Source organism: Mytilus trossulus, chromosome 6, assembly GCF_036588685.1.
Source record: "Mytilus trossulus isolate FHL-02 chromosome 6, PNRI_Mtr1.1.1.hap1, whole genome shotgun sequence".
Lineage (NCBI taxonomy): Eukaryota > Metazoa > Mollusca > Bivalvia > Mytilida > Mytilidae > Mytilus > Mytilus trossulus.
Window position 1 is genome coordinate 22,288,682 of NC_086378.1, and position 19,908 is coordinate 22,308,589.

The following is a 19,908-nucleotide window of genomic DNA, read 5'->3' on the forward strand; positions in this document are numbered from 1 at the left end:
AACTTACAAAAAGTCTGCCATTTAATGTTCTCTAACAAATACTAACATCTAATTGTCTAAAGCAATTGTATAATTAAGAATGTTTTTTTACATAATACAAAATGATGGATAATTTACAATTTAATGACATAAGTGGCAGATTCAGTATCTGATACTCCTCGATGATTTCTATGTAATTATTTTTGTAATTTCACAAAAATAATATGGAAAATTGCTGAACTTAACTACAAAAAAAGTACAAAAAAGCTTGCTACGAGAAAAATAAACCATATCTTAAAAGGTTCAAAATTCTTTTCTTTTTTCGAAATATGCAAAAAATGATAGATCATTAGTCAGATATAAAAAGAATTGAAAACCATTTCCAAAAAGGAGCATAAAGAAAACCTTCAATTTTTTAATCATTCGCTTATCAAAAATAATATGCATGACAAGTTCAAATATGATCAATTATAAAAGTAAATTTATAAAAGAAGCTAATTTAAGGACATTTTGATTAATGAATTTCTTATGGAGATCAAAATGTGATTTTCAAACATGCGCTGGATTTAATAAATATATAACCACTATGACTATGAAATTCTGTCTAAAAAATAACAGTGTTTGGGCACCAATAAATGAACACAAGAATGACTTTAGGCTATCATGACAAAGACACACCATTGCATGGAAACTCTGTAAACGTATGGCACTTATTTAAGACACAGTCTGATAATGATATGCATATTCATCAAATTTCCTGGGTCTTTCAAAGGCGTATCAACTTGTCAAACAGTTTGGAAATATCCGTCAAAAGTAAAATTTAATTAGAAATTTGTTCTTTTATGCAGTAAAGCAAATCATCAATTGATCCCTTTTTTTTTTACACTATCACTAAACAGCTAGGTAAAATAGAAATTTGTTCTTATATGTAATAAAGCAGTATTTCTCAGATCTGAAACAGTTATTTGATCAAAAATTATAAAACGATCACGTTTATCTTATTTGGAAAATGTTTTAAACTATTTTTTATGATTTTTTAGCACTTACTGAATAGTTTAGCCTATTTTCTTCAATTATTGTTTTCAAGGTTTGTTCCAATAATTCTTTTGGATGAAGTATGATATTTATTTGTTACTACCCTTTCATTGAACCAGAACAATCTAAATTCCTATTGATTTATTGCTTGAATTTTTACCATTTCATACAATATAACATTACAAGGCATCTAAAAACATTTTAAAAATTGGACGAAGTTTTTACAAAGGCACCAAGGAAAACTATTTGCATCAACTTGAATAAATATCCTTAAAAGCACATTTATTAAAATAAAATATAACAAATATAACAATTGTGGCCACAATGCCACATACCAATTTACAACAATTGGCCAACCAAAATAAACAAATTATGGCCAAACAAGAAATAGAAATTCTTGTTATTAACTAATCAACAAGTAACACTTTCCAACCTATCAACCTGATTAGTCAAATTTCTGACTTTTCAATCTGATTGGTCAAATGAACTCATTTCATACATCATGGTCTATAAAATGTACAACTTAAGATCACATGATCAGTAAAAGTCAACAAGCAGACGCTGCTTGAAAAAAGTCATAAAAAATATCAAGTAAAAACTTGATCTGCACTTTTGAGTCACTCTCCACAAAAACTGTCATGCTGAAGCTAAAAATAGCTTTTCCATCGATCAAAAATCCTGTCTGCTGAAAAGCCATACCATATCACCGCTTTATCACAACATGTCAAACAGCTGAAAATTCTTTGCCAATCAAAACAAAAGTCTGCAATCATGACTGTTTGTTCTCAAGCCATCCTATACCTTCCAGCCCCGACAACAAAATGTTTGCGGACCAAACTATAAATAGAATATATTATTCTGCTGCCTCTACAGCTTCAATCACAGATCACGGTTAGTTAAAACCAAGCACTTAACTGACTACTCATCATCCTTGTCGGGCTGAGGCTTGACATCACATGCTTCAAACAGCTCCTCTGGGGTGTATCCCAAGAGACTGTGAAGATCACAAACAAATCGGTACACATAACGCTTGCCTGCGGTTTTGTGTATAATGTTTTTGTCATAATAGTATCTAAGACCTCTGCTTAACTTTTCGTAGTTCATTTTGGGTTTGTTTTTACGAATTCCCCATCTTCGTGCAACTTCATCGGGATCCGATAGTTTGAACTCCCATCCATCTCCTGACCAGCTTATAAAATGTTGACAAGACTTGTCCGTCAGCTGTTCAAGTAAAAACTGCCACAACTGTATTGGTCCGCTTCCTATAAATGTAAATAGAGATAGCTTAGTCAAAGTCATAAAAAAATTCCTAGACATGTATGAAACTGAAAATCACATTGATGCTTTACTAATTCACTTAGAAATATATCGCAAAATAAATATTTTTTTTCATGGAAGGTGATTTTAAGTTTGATTTCACCATACTTATGGTTCTGTAAGATTTGAGTAAAACATATGGTCTTAGAACACTAACCTGAGTAACCAGCAAGAGCTGCCGCCTGTATCATAGGTTTACTCTCTGTTGTGTACATATCTGTGGGTGACGACTGGATACTACGATATCCACCACTATTACGACTAGACCAGCTCTCATTCAGTTCCTGTTGGATACAGTCGTGCTGAGACCACGGACATTCCTGTTTAATAGTCGGTACCATCTGATAGGGTTGTTGGTCATAGTATGGATCTTGTGGAATGAATGGGTCTAAAAGGAAAAGTCACAAGTATTATAAAGATATTCAAATTTCCTATTACTTCAGTTGAACAATTTAAAATTAAAAGTTTTATCCATTGATTCTTTTTAATTTCAAAATACTAAAATATCATTACAAAAGTCTTTTTCCTTTAATATCAAATCAACTTCAATGTATAAATAAAACTGCTGAACTCCAGTGTTTTGGAGAAGAAAGTGTATTTAGATGTTGCAGTATATTTCAAGCAATTTTTTAGTATTAAATAATGGAAATATTTGTATACTTACTTCGACACATGTTGTCAATAGGTGGTCTATATTTTTGTTCTGGAATCATAGGATAAAACTCTGTAGGACTGTGGTCATAGTAACTGTTGTTATGGAGACTCTCTACACTTTGGTAATCAGATGTATCTTCATAAGTCTCACTTTCATTCAAAGCTTTGATCGACTCACTGATCTGACCGCCGTATGAACCTGAAACACAATAATTGAAATGAAAACTATTGTTTAAAGAGTCATATCACACAAACAGGGTGATAAAAGCATATTACTATAGTTTAAAGGGAGATAACTGAGTTTTACTGCAGATTTTTCTTGTTACTTCCCAATGGCTATTCCACTTGCCATTTAAACTAAAATATTTATCTCATGAAATCTCTCTTTTCTTTATCAAATGAGTTAAACTTGGATTTTATTACATTCTCCTTCATTCACATAACTTCAAATTAGAGGGAAAATACACATATTTTTTTATTCCACCTTTTCAACTGAAATACTGGATATAGAACGTCATATAAAATTACACATGTAGATAATTCATATTTAATATTTAAGTAAGATATGATTATTTACTTACATTTATTGTCCACATATGGTGTTGACTTGTTATCAACATAACCTGAAAAAAACAAACAAATTATTTATTTAATTTTTATTTATCACTGTATAAACAAATAAACAAAGATAAAAGTATCGTTCTAGAAGTCAATATCAAGAACTTGAAATTAAAAATTAAATTTTCTATTTTCATCACACATTTGAAATTTTTTTCACAAAAAATAATAGATTACAAATAAAAAAACACTTGACAGAGGACAGATCCTTCTCCTTTTCTTTTCAGATGTGTTTTAGTTAAATAAAATTATGGGTTAAATTATTAAGCTGATGATCTTCTGAAAAACTTCTATATCTGCATAACAATTTTCAAAAGAGCACACAATATGTATTTTGTAGAAAACAGTGTGATGAATTATGAGTAGTGAAGATTCAACTAAAGAATGACAGAAAGTTAGAATACTACATTCCTCCTCACTTTTCTGATAATTACCTTGGAGCATTGAGTATCTATCAGCAAACTCTGGCACACACATGGACTCACTATAGTTCTGTGGAACATTACTCAAAGATGCCCTCTCTTCGGCTGCCTCTGTTAAATAAAACATATTTAATAAATACATCATACATTTTCTGCACTTTTAACATGTTAAAAAGAACATTAAAAGTAGTTAATCAATAAATTGGATTTTATTTTTATCTTCACTTGTTTTCACATGCATCATATGAAGAATTATGATATCAAATTTTATCATTTAATCCAATTTTCAAATTTAGTCAACAATTTAGTAATTATCTAATTTTCACAAAATGGTTGTAATAACAAAACAATACTGCTCCTGTTAATACTAAATCTGTCTATGTGATGATAAGTACTTTAATCTTTATAAAGTTCACAAAATATAAAACAATTCTAGGGAAGGGAAAGACGGTTGTTATATACAATGAAAATAATAGTATCCAGAGAACCCCATTTTTTTTCCTTATATGGTGATTTTTTTACCCATCCTTCTGCAATATAGGCAGGACCAAGACAATTTCTATTTTACATATAAATGTAATTATCTATGATATTTATAATTTAATGGCAATAGTTATTTTTCAACTTTCTTCTGTAAAATATATACCCCTTCAAAAATAAAGTTCTTTATGTTAACTTCCTGACAATGTAATGTCAAACGATATTGACTTTTAACTTTCTAATCAGAAAAAAAGAAAAACTTCCTTGTTTTTTCTAATTAAAAAAATTAAGTGTTTTCTGTTATGTACAATATTTACCTTTCTGCAAAAGGTCCAGATGTTCCCATAAAATATCTCCCATAAATGGGGGAGCCAACGTAAGGAAATCTTCTTTTGCCATCTTGACGAGAGTTTGTCCGTTCATCCTAAAATTGTTCATATTGATATTCTCCAAATGGAACTCCTGAATAGCCCACTGCAACCACTTAGTAATGTGCAACTCTGTCCACAATGCGGGGTCTGTCAATATAAAAGTATAACTTACAGTTCAAATACTTCACAAAACTAAAAAAAAAGCTACGTTGCAAATACAATGATGGTGCAGACATTAACCTTTAAAGATTGAAACAATTATAATCAAACATAACCATTATGTTTTTAATATAGTTAACTCAAAAGTCTAAAACTTTGTAATTTGTTTAAATCATATTTAGGAGAAGCCAAATTAATATGACAATTTACTGATTGCAGATCGCAACATGAATACCATCTCAAGTGCACATCACAACTCTGTTAAGTAATTAAAATAGTCGTTTAAACATGTGTTTAATTAGTAAATACGGACACCTTGATAATCAGGTGGCAGGTAAAATAATGACCAGCTTATGAAACAGGTATTATAATTAAATATGAACATCGGTATTGTCTCCGGTATTCTCTCCGCGGACCTTGGAACAGATTGGATCACATGTCATCCTATTCTCACAAGGGACACTTAGATCATAGATTCATCATCATTTAATAGTCATACTATTTAACTGCATTTCTCGGGTGATCATTTTTTTGATGTATTGAATTGCACAATTTTTTTAATGAAAAATATTATTTTTCTTTTTTTAAGTCTGTAAGCCTTCTTGAATTTCAGCATGGGAGTGGCTGCTTAAAAATGAAGATAACCATAACAGAAATTTGTAAATGCTTTTAATAAAAATTTAAAAGCATTAATTTGAACTAATCTAAAAATTTAGGCAATTTTTTGTCTGTAATAAGTATATTACGCAATAAGAGTATGATAAATGAAGAAAACAATATCCTTATCCTAATTTGAAAACTACAAATGATGATTTTAGGGTCAAACTCTGAATGAAAAATTACTATGTAATAAGAGCATCACATGGAATAGAAAATTACAGTAATCAACATAATTGTTTCAACTTAAATTTGTCTCATTTGATCAATGGAAAATGCTACTTTATTAAGGGCTAGACTTGCTTTATAAAAACCTGGAGTGGCCAATCAAATTTCTCAAGTGCATTTTTAGAGGCATTATATATATACATTTCTTTTTTGTTTTGTTATGTTTATTATTAGACCTCAATTTGCTTGTTATAAGGGGCCATTCAACTTAAAAGGAGTCAGCTTTCCTCCTCTGTGAAGAAAACACTTTTCATTCATGAAATTAGACATTTTTTTATATGTACCTTTAGCAAAGTCGTACTGTACTTTTTCAAAGCTTTTGAAACTATCAAGGAGAGCCTGTGACATCTTCTGAGAAGTTCCTGGTGTCAAGGGGAGAACCTGGGTAGTAACAGGTATATCTGCAAAGAATAAAAAAAAGACTCATGAAAAAATGTCAATTACATATATATTTTTTTTTTTAAATTTTATAAGTAAGTTTGATGCATAAAATAACTTTTGACAGTTTTTTTTTAATGAACACTAATTTCATGGAACTCTAAATTTTGTTTTATAGACTACATGGATATTCTGATAACCTCTTGAATAGACTTCAGTCCTATTGCATTATGCAATGTCTATAAATGTCAAGTCAAGGTCCTCTTGAAGTATTGAAAGAGTTATCTTTCTTTATTGTCATATAAATGATTCATCTATAATAAGGCAAACAGGTGATGGAATACTCATAGCTGTCTACAAAACTATATTTTTCTATGAATAATGCAAATTAGGCAGATTACAGAAAATTAAATTAAACAACTTTCATTTCTTTTTGTTTGATTTCCTCTTCATAATGCAATTTCTTAAAATGAATCATTGAACCATTGACCTTTTTTGAGAACTTTTTGACCTTTAATCCCTATAATCCCACCAATCCTTTATATAGAACATGCTTATTTAATATGCACATGGTGAGCACAAGCAGGTATAAAAACCGATGATTTTATTGCATTTTGATATTTCTCAAAATATTTAACAAGAATAATATAATTTTATGTAACATTGCAGATTTGAAGCTAATTTTTGACATGGCAACTGACACCATATTTTATGATTGTTCACTTGAACTCCATTTAAATCTAAGGTTTTATGTAACCATAATTATAACAGGTACACAAATAAACCACAAACACTGACTCATACTTTAAATTTAAAGATTGTCCTAGATTTCTAGCCTTTGACCCTATTTCACACACTGTATCTTATTAGGTACATTCATAAATCTTATGTTAATAACCCTGGACCACATGACTTCTTTATGAATGAAACAGCTGCCATGGGGGGAAAGCTCAAAATGTGCACCAGTCACACATACACACACACACATGGTATATCTATCTACTATATCTTATCTTTTAAATCTTTATTTTTTGTTAAATCTGCAATCCATTAAGACTGTCACAAGCTTTATGCCAACTTGAATTATCATTTTATGGATATAAAACATGGAATATGAAACTCATTCATGTAAACGGTACATCCTGATTTCACAGAACTGCTTCCTCCTGTCACAGGCCAGGCTGGGAATGGGGTACAATAGGTCACATGATTAGGAAACATTGTCCTGATTCTACAGAACTGTTTCCTCTTGCAACAGGCCAGGCTGAGAAAGGGGTACATGATTATCATTAGGAAACATCGTATCCTGATTCTACGGAACTGTTCACCCTGTAAATTCAGGGAATAGGGTGTAACCATTTACATGATAATAGGTACTGCCTGATGCCATCATTTAGTGAAAGTCTGATATGCTATGGTAGTGTACACTTATTCAATGCAGATAGGGTATGCTAGGTCACATAACTAAGTAACCTTAAACTTTTTTTTGTGTTTTTAGGTTGCTGGAACTTTAATGTGTACCAACCTTTTCATATACTCATATTTATAAATGAGAACAGCTGCATGGGTCATAAATATGATCTTTACAACACTTCCTTATAAGATAGGATATTCCAAGGGGAGAAAACAACAAGAGGGCAGAATATATTAAATAATATATCCTTCCTTGTGTAATATGGATAATCCAGGTTAGAACACAGTCTGATCTTTGGTTATAAAAATGCTTTTCAAGAAATAGCAATACCAAGTTTGAGTGTCTATTTCAATATACTTCAGAGGATTTTTAAACAAAAATGTCATTTAAAACCGATGTTGTGGCAAAAAACTTTAATAATAAATCTAAAGATTAAAAAGCCATAATGGTTTAATACTATTTCTGTTACAGTATCCATAATAAGAAAACATGACACAAAAAGAAAAAAAAATATTAAGCAAACCATAAAAGCCATTTGTAAGCCATCAATAGGAATAGCAAGGTTAATTTTCATAAATAAGTCAACAGGACAAAACCCAAGAGAGTCATTCAAATAGAACTGATTTTAAAAATTTATCTCCATCAATAGATTCATAATTATCTATTTATACAATTCTTCATGTTTGAAAAAAGCTAGGAATACGAAAACTCCTTATTTTGTTTTACTTCCATGGGCAATGTCATTAGTGCTACTATGTTTAAGTGCTTTGTTCAATTTTTAAAGTATCATTTTATTTTTAAGTCGTGGCCTTGACCTACAGAGAGATTGTGTGGGAGTACATAGGCTGTCAGATATCATTAATTCTGACAAAGAAAGCCTGGCGGTTTTTATATTATGCAAGTTGACCTTCATCAAAGTAGAGTAACAGACTTTTTGTGGTCAGACACAGGGGGGTGGGGATGGGCATTTAAATACACACGTTATTGAAGTGGTAACCTATTCATTGACTTGTGACACGGTACTAATTACTTGATTACAAACACTCCTTGCATCAATATATAAAATATTAAATTAAACAATGGTCATTTTATTGGTGAACTGGATGCATTATCTTTAATAAATAAGGGAATTGCACAAATAAATTTAACAGAGTTTAAAAAGTTAGTTTTTTTTAAACGTCTGGTGATGAAATAGAAAGTTGATGCAGTTAAATTTTTAATGTTTTGAAATTTAAAGATTTTATTTTGATTGACCAGCACGAGTTGCATAATTTGATTTTAAGGTGATTTTTTCTTTAAATGACCATGCAGTGGCAAATAGTTCAAGAAAGTTGAGGAAAAACTTAACTTGACCAAAAGATCTTTTAATTTAAATTCCTACCTAACATTCCTAGCTTGTGTTCCTAGTATAGTACCTCTTCATACTGATTATACAGGGGAGGGGAACAATTATTTCATTGGGAATCATTAAGGGTAATGGAAGGATGAACTCCATAATTACCTCCCCTTATTATTATGACATTTTAAATGAAGTTAATGAAGTTGGATATTTTTATTGCCAATGTAAATGTTCTATGTGACAGATTAATTATACAGTTAACTTCAATTTACATCTAAATCTCTGATTAAGGTTAATTTCTAACATATGGCCAAAGGGCACTGACCAAAGAACTTTAATATCATTAAATTCAGATGAAAGTGGCCATTCATTTTAGATATTTTCAAGCAATAACTTTTTCCTTTATTGGTTGATTAATATTCTACCCAAGTACCTTGTATAATTCAACATAAAAAGAGAAAATTTTAATATATTTTTTAACACATTTTTAATAAGAGATATTTTTTCAGAAACCAGCACAATTGTTATAAATTGATATCAAATCATCACACAATTTAGTTTCCATGACAACTCTTTCTTGAAACATACATCAAATGACCATAACACACCATGCTCCTTGGCCTCTCCATCATTTATAATTCACAGAAAAACTCCCCACTGCAGACAAGCATCAAACCATCAAGTCCTTACCATAGACCACTTGTAGCTTTGATATCAATATAACATAGAGCAAACCACCCATTATCAAAGTAAAAGACTCTAGCAACCTAAATCTTCTTTGTACTGTCTCTCTCAAGTTCATATAGATCTCATTTATCAATGTTCAATGCACATTTGTTAATCACTACATGATATAAAGTAGGTATTTACCACTTGGAATCTTTTAACTCCTCTTTTATATAAGCTTTTTTCAGTTTTTCCAATTTTACGAACAAGAAAATCTTCAGAATGTAGAAAAGGGTTATACGACCGGATAAAATTTCAAAGTTTTTGATTGTTTCCCTCAACCAAAGTTGATAATAAGTATAAAGCTGTCATGATACTCATCTAAGATTATGTAAGAATTTAGAGTACGTGACAATTTCAACTTTTTGTAAGAAAAAATCGGAAGTTATCAATTTTTTTAAAAGGACTATCTAAGGTAGCCATCTTTCTGACAGAGCTCAAACGATATTTTACACAGTCACAACCCCTAGAGTGTCTCCTGTCATCAGCACGTTAAAGTGCCACCTGATTCCTAGCGTAGAGCGAGTACATGTATTTTTTAATTAATTACTGGAGGAACTAAGTGGTTATATCCTTGACTCTGATCTGAAGTACCAGTAGCAGGAAACCAGCTTCATGTCGTCTCTGATTACAAAACTGATATAAATTTAAATTAATTCTTTTTAATTCAAAACACTCTTAAAAACTTTACTAAAAGGCATAAGTGTAAAGGAGTTTCTTCACATCTAAAAATTTGAATTATTATTGTACTTGATTAATTTTGAAAACTCAGAAATATTTTTCAGGAATAAAAGTGTCTGATTGAATTTGATCTAAAAATATCTCAGTTCCTTATTTGTTTTTTTCAAAACAATGAATGATTTTTAAACTTTGAAATTGAATGTCATGAATTGTGAGAACTTTTTGAGGAAATATTTATAATAGAAGGTCATATGTCAGTGCCCTCTACAGATTCAAACTAGATTGGTAACGTTTACCCCTAAAATTATAATGAACAATTACAACAAAGAAATCCTTTTGTTCCCTCTGGGATATAACTTGTAAATTAATATAATTTCTGTATCTTCTTCGTTTATCATTAAAACATACATGTACCTTTAAACAAAGGAAAATTAAATCAAGTTTACACCATTTTTTAAGACTTTTTATCATAGAAGTGCTCCTCTTCCCTGAGGCATGTGTAATTTCTATGATAAACTATAGTAAGTTGATCTACAATCTATAATTTAACTTTATTATACAAATTATATGTTGTTTAACAAGTCTGTGATTTTTTTGTAGATTGTATACATGGACAGAATGACTCCTTTTATCATGTTTAGTTATCAGGAACATGAATTAGTAGTTTATTACTAAGTTTTATCTTACTGACATAACATGTGTAATTTTAAGTTAAAAGATGTCTTAACTATTCTGCTTTTGTCATCAAATTGTTCACTTTAATGTTGTTTTTGTGTTGTAGAAACAAATTTAATCTAATAATTAACTCGTTACATATATCTTATCTGACATCTTTATATCATTTTAATGTTTACTTCACTGATTAACAAGAACTATAGTTTATTTTCATCTCGAAAAAATATAACTGATGTCCACCTATTTTCAAATTCAAACAAAAGAGTTGTTTTCAAAAAGGGCAATAACTCTTTGAAAAAGTACACTTGTCCTTTATCTAGGTCACTATTCACTTCCCATAATTCAATTGGGGTAATCTATAAAACAAATGAATTTTCAATTCAAAAGAGACATTTAAATATTATCTAGAATATAAGTCAAAATTCATAATATCATCTTATGTACACATCTTCCTATATCTACATTTTGTTGTTTTGAAAAAATTATCTTATATTTTCATAATATTTCATCAACCCTGATATGATTGAAGATGCCACAAACTTGCAAATTTGATATAAAGTTTGGCAAGTTATATCTGTTTATTTATAATATAATATTTCAAAGAAACAGCAACACAACAACAAAAAAAACAAAAAAAACTTTAACAGTCAATATACTGTCTTCAATGATAATAAGCTTCTGTTACCACAAAGTTGAAAAGTGGTGAATAAATTTAACAGTTAATATAATAATTTGGACTTTTAAATATTCAAATAGGACTATGTTTCAACAATTTATCAGTATTGATTTTGTGAGCGAAATACAAGGTATATACAATATGAAGGTGGCTATATTTTTCAGTGTGTACTTTCTTATCTTTCAACAGTCATCTTATATTTTTCTAAATTTTAAATCTTTGAAACTTGCAGTGATTTATTTTTAAAAATGATAATTCAAAAACAAATTTCTTCAATGTTTACCAATCGTGATTAAGTCATCAATACTTCTGTATAATTTCAAACCATGTTGCACATTACGTTTGTTTTCGTTAAAACATCAAAAGTTATCTGCAAAGTTAAATATGCAACTATCTTTCTTGGCAAAAGCTGAATACCTGTTTTATTTGTATTGCAAGGTTACACCCACGAAAATTGTTCTTAATTAATAAAGGACCAGTGCAAACTTATAAAGAGGATTCTACCATATCAAAGGTATTCATCTCTGGTATATACATGCAATAAGAAGGCAAACAAAACATCTTCAAATACCATTATCATTCATTCAAGTAGCAGCATATAATTAGGGCAAAAAGTACAAAACTTTCTCACGCAAAACCTTGAATTAGGCAAGTATCGCCCAATACAACTAAATTTTTATCAAAATTCATTTTTTTTATGAGAAGGTATAGGACTTCGAGATCATTCCTTTTTTCAAATTTATCAAACACGATTTTACCGATTTTTCCAGTTGCGGTAATTTTGCTTCAATGACTGATGGTTTGCACGTTTTCTGGTGTAGGAGTTTTAAAGATTATAGAAAACTTTGGTTAATGAAGTCAGATTAGCATGTAGGAGAAGATTCTGGCGTGCAGTGTAACGATCAGGTTACCATCACCTGCCCTAACTGTTATGATAATTAAGATGATGAACACAGGTGTTTTATACCAATGGAATAAACTTCTGACCCAATCCAAATAAATAAACACAAGATTTGTACTGAGATGTCTGATTGAAAAGTATCTTATAATTAATTATACTTTTACTAGTCAGCAAAATGCTGTGTAGTACTTTTTCTATTCGTTTCCATAGAGGATAACCTCAAACATCAAAAGAACATGTTATTTCTGACCCTTGTCAGCAAGCCTTATTAATTTTTTTTTATTTCAAATGTCTGAAATAGAATTTCACTCGAAGAAAATTCAAATAAGAGGTTTGATAAAGCTACAATAACTTTGAGTTATTAAAATGAGCTAAACAATACTAAGGTCTTTAACCTTTAATGGTTTACTTTTACAAATTGTGACTTGGATGGAGAGTTTCCTCATTGGCACTTATACCACATCTTCTAATATCAATCTTAACCTCATTTTCCATCTTCTCATAGTTAAACAAAAGTTGACAAAATAACATTGCTGTATTTGTATGCAATTTATACTTTATACAATTGGAAAGAATAGATGCGTCATGGATAAGGACATACAAAAAATACTGTGAAAGGCCAAGAAAAAGTCAAAAATGCCAAAGAAGCAGGGCCTTTATTTGAGTTCTTCATCATGACTGTAGCTCATCCAAGCACAGACCTGCAGAACCAACATGAACATTGCTTTGAATTATCAATTCCAGTCTGGTTTGTCAAATTTTAAGATAATTTAAGATGTGTGTCACTTAATTAAAACTTTTTAAGTCTAATAGCCAGCCATAATTCCATTATAGCATCACTAACAGCCATGTTAAAAGAGTGCATGTGACTCTCATGTGACACTTGTGTGACAAGCATGCAGCATTTCTGCCATTTACATCTTCCATATTAAGGAAATGCATTTAAATAATAGACATCTAAATTATCAATTACAATTTGGCAACTGTCATATAAACATCTTATTATAAATCATGCAACAACTAAAAGGTATATGCAAGCTCTTATACCCTAATGCGGAAGTTGCGCAGGTCACATGCATGCAAAAAAGGAACATGACAGTCCCATCGCTATAGACCACAATTACTGGTACTTACCAGAGGTTAAAACTCTGCCGTTAGTATGCCACGACGGAAATAATGATGCTATTCCCTTACTCTTTGTACCACGTTCTATTACCATATTCTTTTCTTTCTGAGTCATTTATAAAATTGTACATTTGAATCAGAATCCATTAATGTTTCTTTTGTCCAAAAGAAATATTTAATCATTCATATTCAACATGGATTACACCTTTTCCCATCAAGGTATTACGAATCAAGGTAGAAAAAAGTTTTGAATCCCAAGATTTATTAGTGGTAATCGTTTAGTCTCTTCTCCCCTTTTAAAAAGTTCTTAAGCAGCTGTGGATAGTCACTAAAGTTTCCAATTGTTCTGTCACTTCTGAAGAAATGTCTTAAAAGTTATGCAAGTTTTCCAACAATGGTCAAAGTTTCTTGTGTCAACTTTAAGTTACGCAAATGTGAGCAAATAAACACTTGAATCCTTGACCAGCATTTACACAAACAATAATGTATATGTTTCCACCTGTATCAATAGATAATGTGATCACACCTTCCTATCCATTAGACAACTTTTCTGTCTATCCCAAAATCACACTATTTCATTGTCTTCACTAATCCTCTATGCAAACTTTTTTATGGCCTACATTAATTTTTCTACACACTTTTTAATTCATATATTCACCCCTGGGAATTTTTTACACTAAACAGAAAACTTTATGAATGAAACTAGATTAGCCAGCAGGGTTCCATAAATCACTAAATCATGTAAGCTCCAATCAAATTCAAACTAATTTACATAATATATCTAAGCTCCACCTTTAGTTGTATTACTCTAACTTTTATGAATGAAAGAGTTGCTGCTTTAGTTTACATTTACCAGCGTGGCTGACCTACTTACAAATTTCATTAATAAAATCTACTGAGGTACACCCAAGGGGAATTAGAGTTTTTAGATTTCAAATTAAATATGCAAGACTCAATGGTCGACCAAAGAAGAAGTTTTTAACAAATATTTAAATATTTAAATTCTGTTTGCATAGTTGACAGGCCAATTTGTGAACAAACTGCATATTAAATGATCTTTGAAAAGTTTTAATGAGATGCACACACATGTACATAATACCTCTACTATATAACATTAAATGCAAAATTAAAATTAACTGCTGCTTGAGCAGACATAAATGCAAAAGTGATTCTGCAATTGTGCATCTGTTTTATAAATGTGTTGCATAATTTTTATACATTTTAAAATTAAAAAAAGAACTTTGACGTCAAATTAAAAAATATTTACTAATATACGTTCTTTTTAAATTGTCATTTAAAAATAAGTGCATCTTTCATTGATAAATTTCACAATGTCCTTGACATTTATTACCACAAACACAAATATCAAATTTTAACCACATAGTTAAATAGAATTGATAGTTGCCTTAGAATTGGATTGTTCAGTCAGAAATCTAATTAAAAATGGACACCACCACACCTACACAGAGAGACAAATTCCCCCATCTCCCATCAATATCAAGGACTATACCTCTAATTAGATAATCTAATCTAGTCTAGATAAATTCAATGCCCTGGGGATCAGATAGCTCTGTAAGTTATCAAACCTTCAAAGAAGTTTAAACTATGTTTACACTGTGGTCAAATTTGTTTAAATTTATAGCAATTTGTATAGAAAATTACCAATATACAGATAAATTATACAGAAAATTGGATAAATGTGGTCAACATACACTTTCGTTCATTGGCTTAATTCTGGCAGTATGTCAAGGTGTGACCACAAAAGTTTAAAATAACATTATTTTGACCAGCAGTTTCATTATACTTTGCTAATCCTTTTTTCTCATTTATAAGATTGCATATTAGTGAAATTATCTGCACTTTTTTTTCAAATGAACATTGAGGCACTACATCTTGATCTTTCTAAATATGTGATTAAAATATATCTTCTTAACTTTTCAATAAGTTGTTATAGAAGTCCATATTGGCTAAAAAAAATCCAACATTTCACCTCATTCTAAGTAATGACTTTTTTACATATACAAAAGACAATCCATATACCATAACCTATTTAAACTTAATATCTGGTAAATTATACAGTCATTACCACATTTGTATAAGTAAGCTCCCTTTCTCAAGAAAATTTGGCTTGTTTGGTAGTTTTTGGTGCTGAAATGGTTTATCAGAGAAATTGTTTCCTTTACTTTGGTTTTCATATTTGTCAAAGTTAAAATTTTGCTTTTTATGTTAATCGAATGATGCAATTCTGTGCTTGTACAGCCTCAACAACGGAGGAAACATTACGAAACATTACGTCAAACAAAATTTCTAAGACTACTCATCACTGAATTTTATTATGCAATCTTTCATAGCCATAGGGTTGTACATCAATATAAAGACAGCTTCTTCCTTAATGTGTATATATTTATATAGATATATACATCATTTATTTAAAACAAAGGCGCAATTTAAATTTTTAAGACTATTTTTACCAAATCTTCCTTTCAGCATTGATAAAAAACATCAAATGACAGAGTTTTGAGAAAAGCACATAAATTTTAGTTTGATTCATTACCTTTCAACCTTTTAATTTAAATATAATGTATAAAAGTCTTTTTTGCATATAAAATGATTTTTTTCCACCTTGCATCTGTTCCTCTATTTAAATGTTCATCTTTATCGAAATTATTCAAGCAGGATAAACCGTTGCATTGAATTTTGGCTAATAGTTCAATGATTTGTAAATTTATTCCAATTCAAAATGCAATATAAATGTATAACTTGACACCGTTTCTTTTTTTTCAAATGTCATACTACTTGACACTTCTAACATGGTGAAAAGCTGCCATCATTGTCAAATATATAACACACTGACAAAAACGTTGATCCCCCTTCAGCTAACTTTAACAACAAGTGCGAAACATAATAATTTACTTTTTTGGAGGCATAATAGAAATAATTATTTATTTTTAATTCTAACGGAAATTGTAACTATAAAGCCACTGGGCTGGAAAGGTGTTTCTTTGACAGAAACTTTCTGCATGGCAAATCAGAGGGTTCACCTGATCCCAGCTTATGCCGCAACATCTTTTCAATTTGTTTAATTTCTTACACAATTAGTGTCAATCTTCCATTAAGAAAAACTATCAAGCATAATCAATTGATCTTTGAAGACCCAAAGTCTAATACCTCTACATAAAATTAAAAGTTAAATAGTGTGATGGCATCTACCAGATGTTTAGGCATTATTTTAAAAAAAAATAATAATTTAAGATTAATTTTTTTTAAACTTTTCTGTCAAAATAAATTTTTAAAGAATGCATATCAATGGTAACTATTATGATCATTAAATGCAAACGTATGCAAAGATTTCATAAAATTAAAAGAAAGGGTGAAAAATATGGATGACGCTCATAAAGAAATTACTTTTGTTCATAAAATCATATACATTTTTTTGTAAACTTAATTCAGACTTAAATAATAAACCCTCCTAGCAAGTATCTAATTCTGTCTTAAAATCTATTTGCCATTATTATAACATTTGCAGACAGTCCTAATGTGCTTATGTTAAATTTTACTTTTAATTACTTCTTATAATTAACATTACAAACACCAACCTCTTTTCCTCTCCAATTCAAGAAACTTTTGTAAATTGCAAATATCTTCATCAAAGTTAAGTAAAGTCATGAATGGCCAACTCATTATATCCGAACCAAACTCTTGCAGGAACATTTTGAAATTAACTGTTATTTTAGGAGGATCAAGAGTTTTATGCAGTTTTGTGAGTTGTTGACACCCCATTTTCTTATCCCTTCCCAGAAGACCTTTGATTTTTGTTTTTCAAAAATATTGTTGACAAAAACAAGAGGACACTTACAACACACTTATGCTATGAGGATTACTTATTTAAATTCGAGTCGTGACACAGCTGAGATAATATAATGCGGATATCCCGGGTATAACTGTATCTATTTCTAAACATGAAATGTACACAAATCCAAGTGTTTTTGATCTGAATATGAATATAAGCGTGACCGCAGGTTTACCTAACAAATGAAATCAAGGGCACCTATTGTGTAACAGTGTCACCAAAATCTTAGATAAATCTATTTATTAAGTGCTCTTACTATTGAGCTGCTATTTATAAAGTAGCTTATTATAATAAAGTGTTTGATTGGTGAAAGCCTTTCAAGTTGTTGCTTTACAAATTTAAATGGGCTTAAAATACAATATAAATTTTCATTCTAGGAATAAACAATTATTTATAGCTAGCATCATGTTTTTCAAATTTAAATCATATTTTAAATTAATGAGGTTGTTTATACACTCAATAAAATAAATAAAGAAGCTGTTAACTTTCTAAAAGTTCTTGGAACTGATTCTATTTTTAAATAAAAAATCATGATTTTCATTATCAAGTAAATAAACTTAACCCTATTGGTCTACTTCAGACATCATCAGATGATATGTCCAAGATTTAGAACACTAAATGCAACCTTGACAGTACCATGGGTACTGACTGTCCAAACAATTTTAGGTTGATTGTTTTTCATTTCTTATACCCATCCTCTTTATATCATTTTCAAAAAAATAAAGTAATAGTAGTTAAATTCAAATTAACACCAAAACATTTTCATTACCATTTCTCCTATACTAAAATTGGTTAGACAATGAAATCTCCCCAAAAAGTAAGGGACAATTTTTGGTTTTCAAGCTATTAGTTTTTGAAGCTAACTTGTATTTTTCATTTTCAAGACTAAATTAATTTTGTAGAGATGATAAATTCTACAGTAAAAACAGAACCATATATCATTGGATAAAAGATGAACACATTTAATTAACTCTTAAGTCACTGGACAAAAATTATAACATCTCTCTAAATTTTTCTTTGCTTGAAAAAATCAAAGTCGTTTTCCAGATTGAAGTCTTTTTATATAACATCAACAGCTGTTGATCTGCTAGCAAATCTTACTTCACAAAAAAAAATCTGACTTTTATCCATAAAGTGTACCAAAACATTCATCCATCCTATGTATCAAACATTTCTAATTTAAATATGATTTTAAAAGTTCCCAAGCAACTTGTTGGAGGGCAATTGAAGGTTAATGTTCTAAGTGGCCAATGCAAAATGAGAAATTATGGTTCCAGGGAATTATGATGTTTAGATTGTATATAACATCTGGTAATATAAAAATGATCACCGCTGAAAAAATAAACTGCTAATGAAACCTTCGTATAATATTTAGACATCTTGTTACCAATGTTGTTAACTTAATCTACAGGTTTTCAAAGCAGTTCAATTCCCATACTTTTTTTCATTATAAATTTGTTCAAACTTTTAAAACATTGAAAAAATCCAAAAACATAAACTGTTACAACATTTAATTTAAAAAAACTTTAGATGTCAAAGGTCAAATTTAAAATAGTGTGTCTTATCTTCTTGAGCATAAATGGTTTAGAGGAACATGGTTGAAAAAGAAATAACGAGATATAAAAATAATAAACTTATGGCAAAAGCAACTTTGAATACAATTTCAATGCTCTTCAACTTTGTATTTATTTGGCTTTTTAACTATTTTGATCTGAGCGTCACTGATGAGTCTTATGTTGACGAAACGCGCGTCTGGCGTACTAAATTATAATCCTGGTACCTTTGATTACTATTAATAAACTTTCTTGAACAGCTGACCGAGTTATCTCTCTTAAACTGTTTTAAAATATTTCAGAGTATTTGTGTAGACAAATTTCAAACTTCAATTCTCATAAATGTAAAATATAAGGGCCAAAATTGTCTTTTCATTTTCAAATTGCAATAACTTTAAAGTTTTCAATTTTATCAACATAATTAGCAACAAATGTTACATAAAAATACAGACTTTCCAAAAGTCCTATCATAAAATTAACTGCATGGGAATATAATTTTTAGCTTTTCATTTTTTTCCTGAAAATCTGACTGCAGTATACAACAGGATAATTTGACCTCTCTAACTCATTGTTTAAATTCATTTAATTCAATTTTTTAAATGAATAATTTATACATACAATTCTGTGACATTTCCTTAACACATATATACATGGAAATATTTTCCTATCT

The 19,908-nt window shown here is 29.8% G+C and overlaps 1 protein-coding gene across 5 annotated transcripts in view; it reads right to left on the reverse strand.

Annotated features, from left to right (window-relative positions):
- Nucleotides 1-279: 279 nt before the first annotated feature.
- The window catches only part of LOC134720929 (transforming protein p54/c-ets-1-like), a 36,983-nt gene continuing 17,354 nt past the window's right edge, over nucleotides 280-19,908 (reverse strand). For 2 of the 5 annotated variants that reach the window (XM_063583505.1, XM_063583508.1), the window contains 7 exons: nucleotides 6,205-6,321; nucleotides 4,823-5,023; nucleotides 4,038-4,136; nucleotides 3,567-3,608; nucleotides 2,996-3,184; nucleotides 2,489-2,719; nucleotides 280-2,276 (listed from right to left, as the gene is read on the reverse strand). In XM_063583505.1, the coding sequence (XP_063439575.1) occupies nucleotides 1,933-2,276; nucleotides 2,489-2,719; nucleotides 2,996-3,184; nucleotides 3,567-3,608; nucleotides 4,038-4,136; nucleotides 4,823-5,023; nucleotides 6,205-6,321 (1,223 nt within the window). In that variant the 3' untranslated portion in view covers nucleotides 280-1,932. Of the gene's footprint in view, nucleotides 2,277-2,488; nucleotides 2,720-2,995; nucleotides 3,185-3,566; nucleotides 3,609-4,037; nucleotides 4,137-4,822; nucleotides 5,024-6,204; nucleotides 6,322-9,093; nucleotides 9,116-13,844; nucleotides 14,515-17,431; nucleotides 17,534-19,908 lie in introns of those variants that run through there. The other 3 variants (XM_063583506.1, XM_063583507.1, XM_063583509.1) reach the window with 3 other exon arrangements.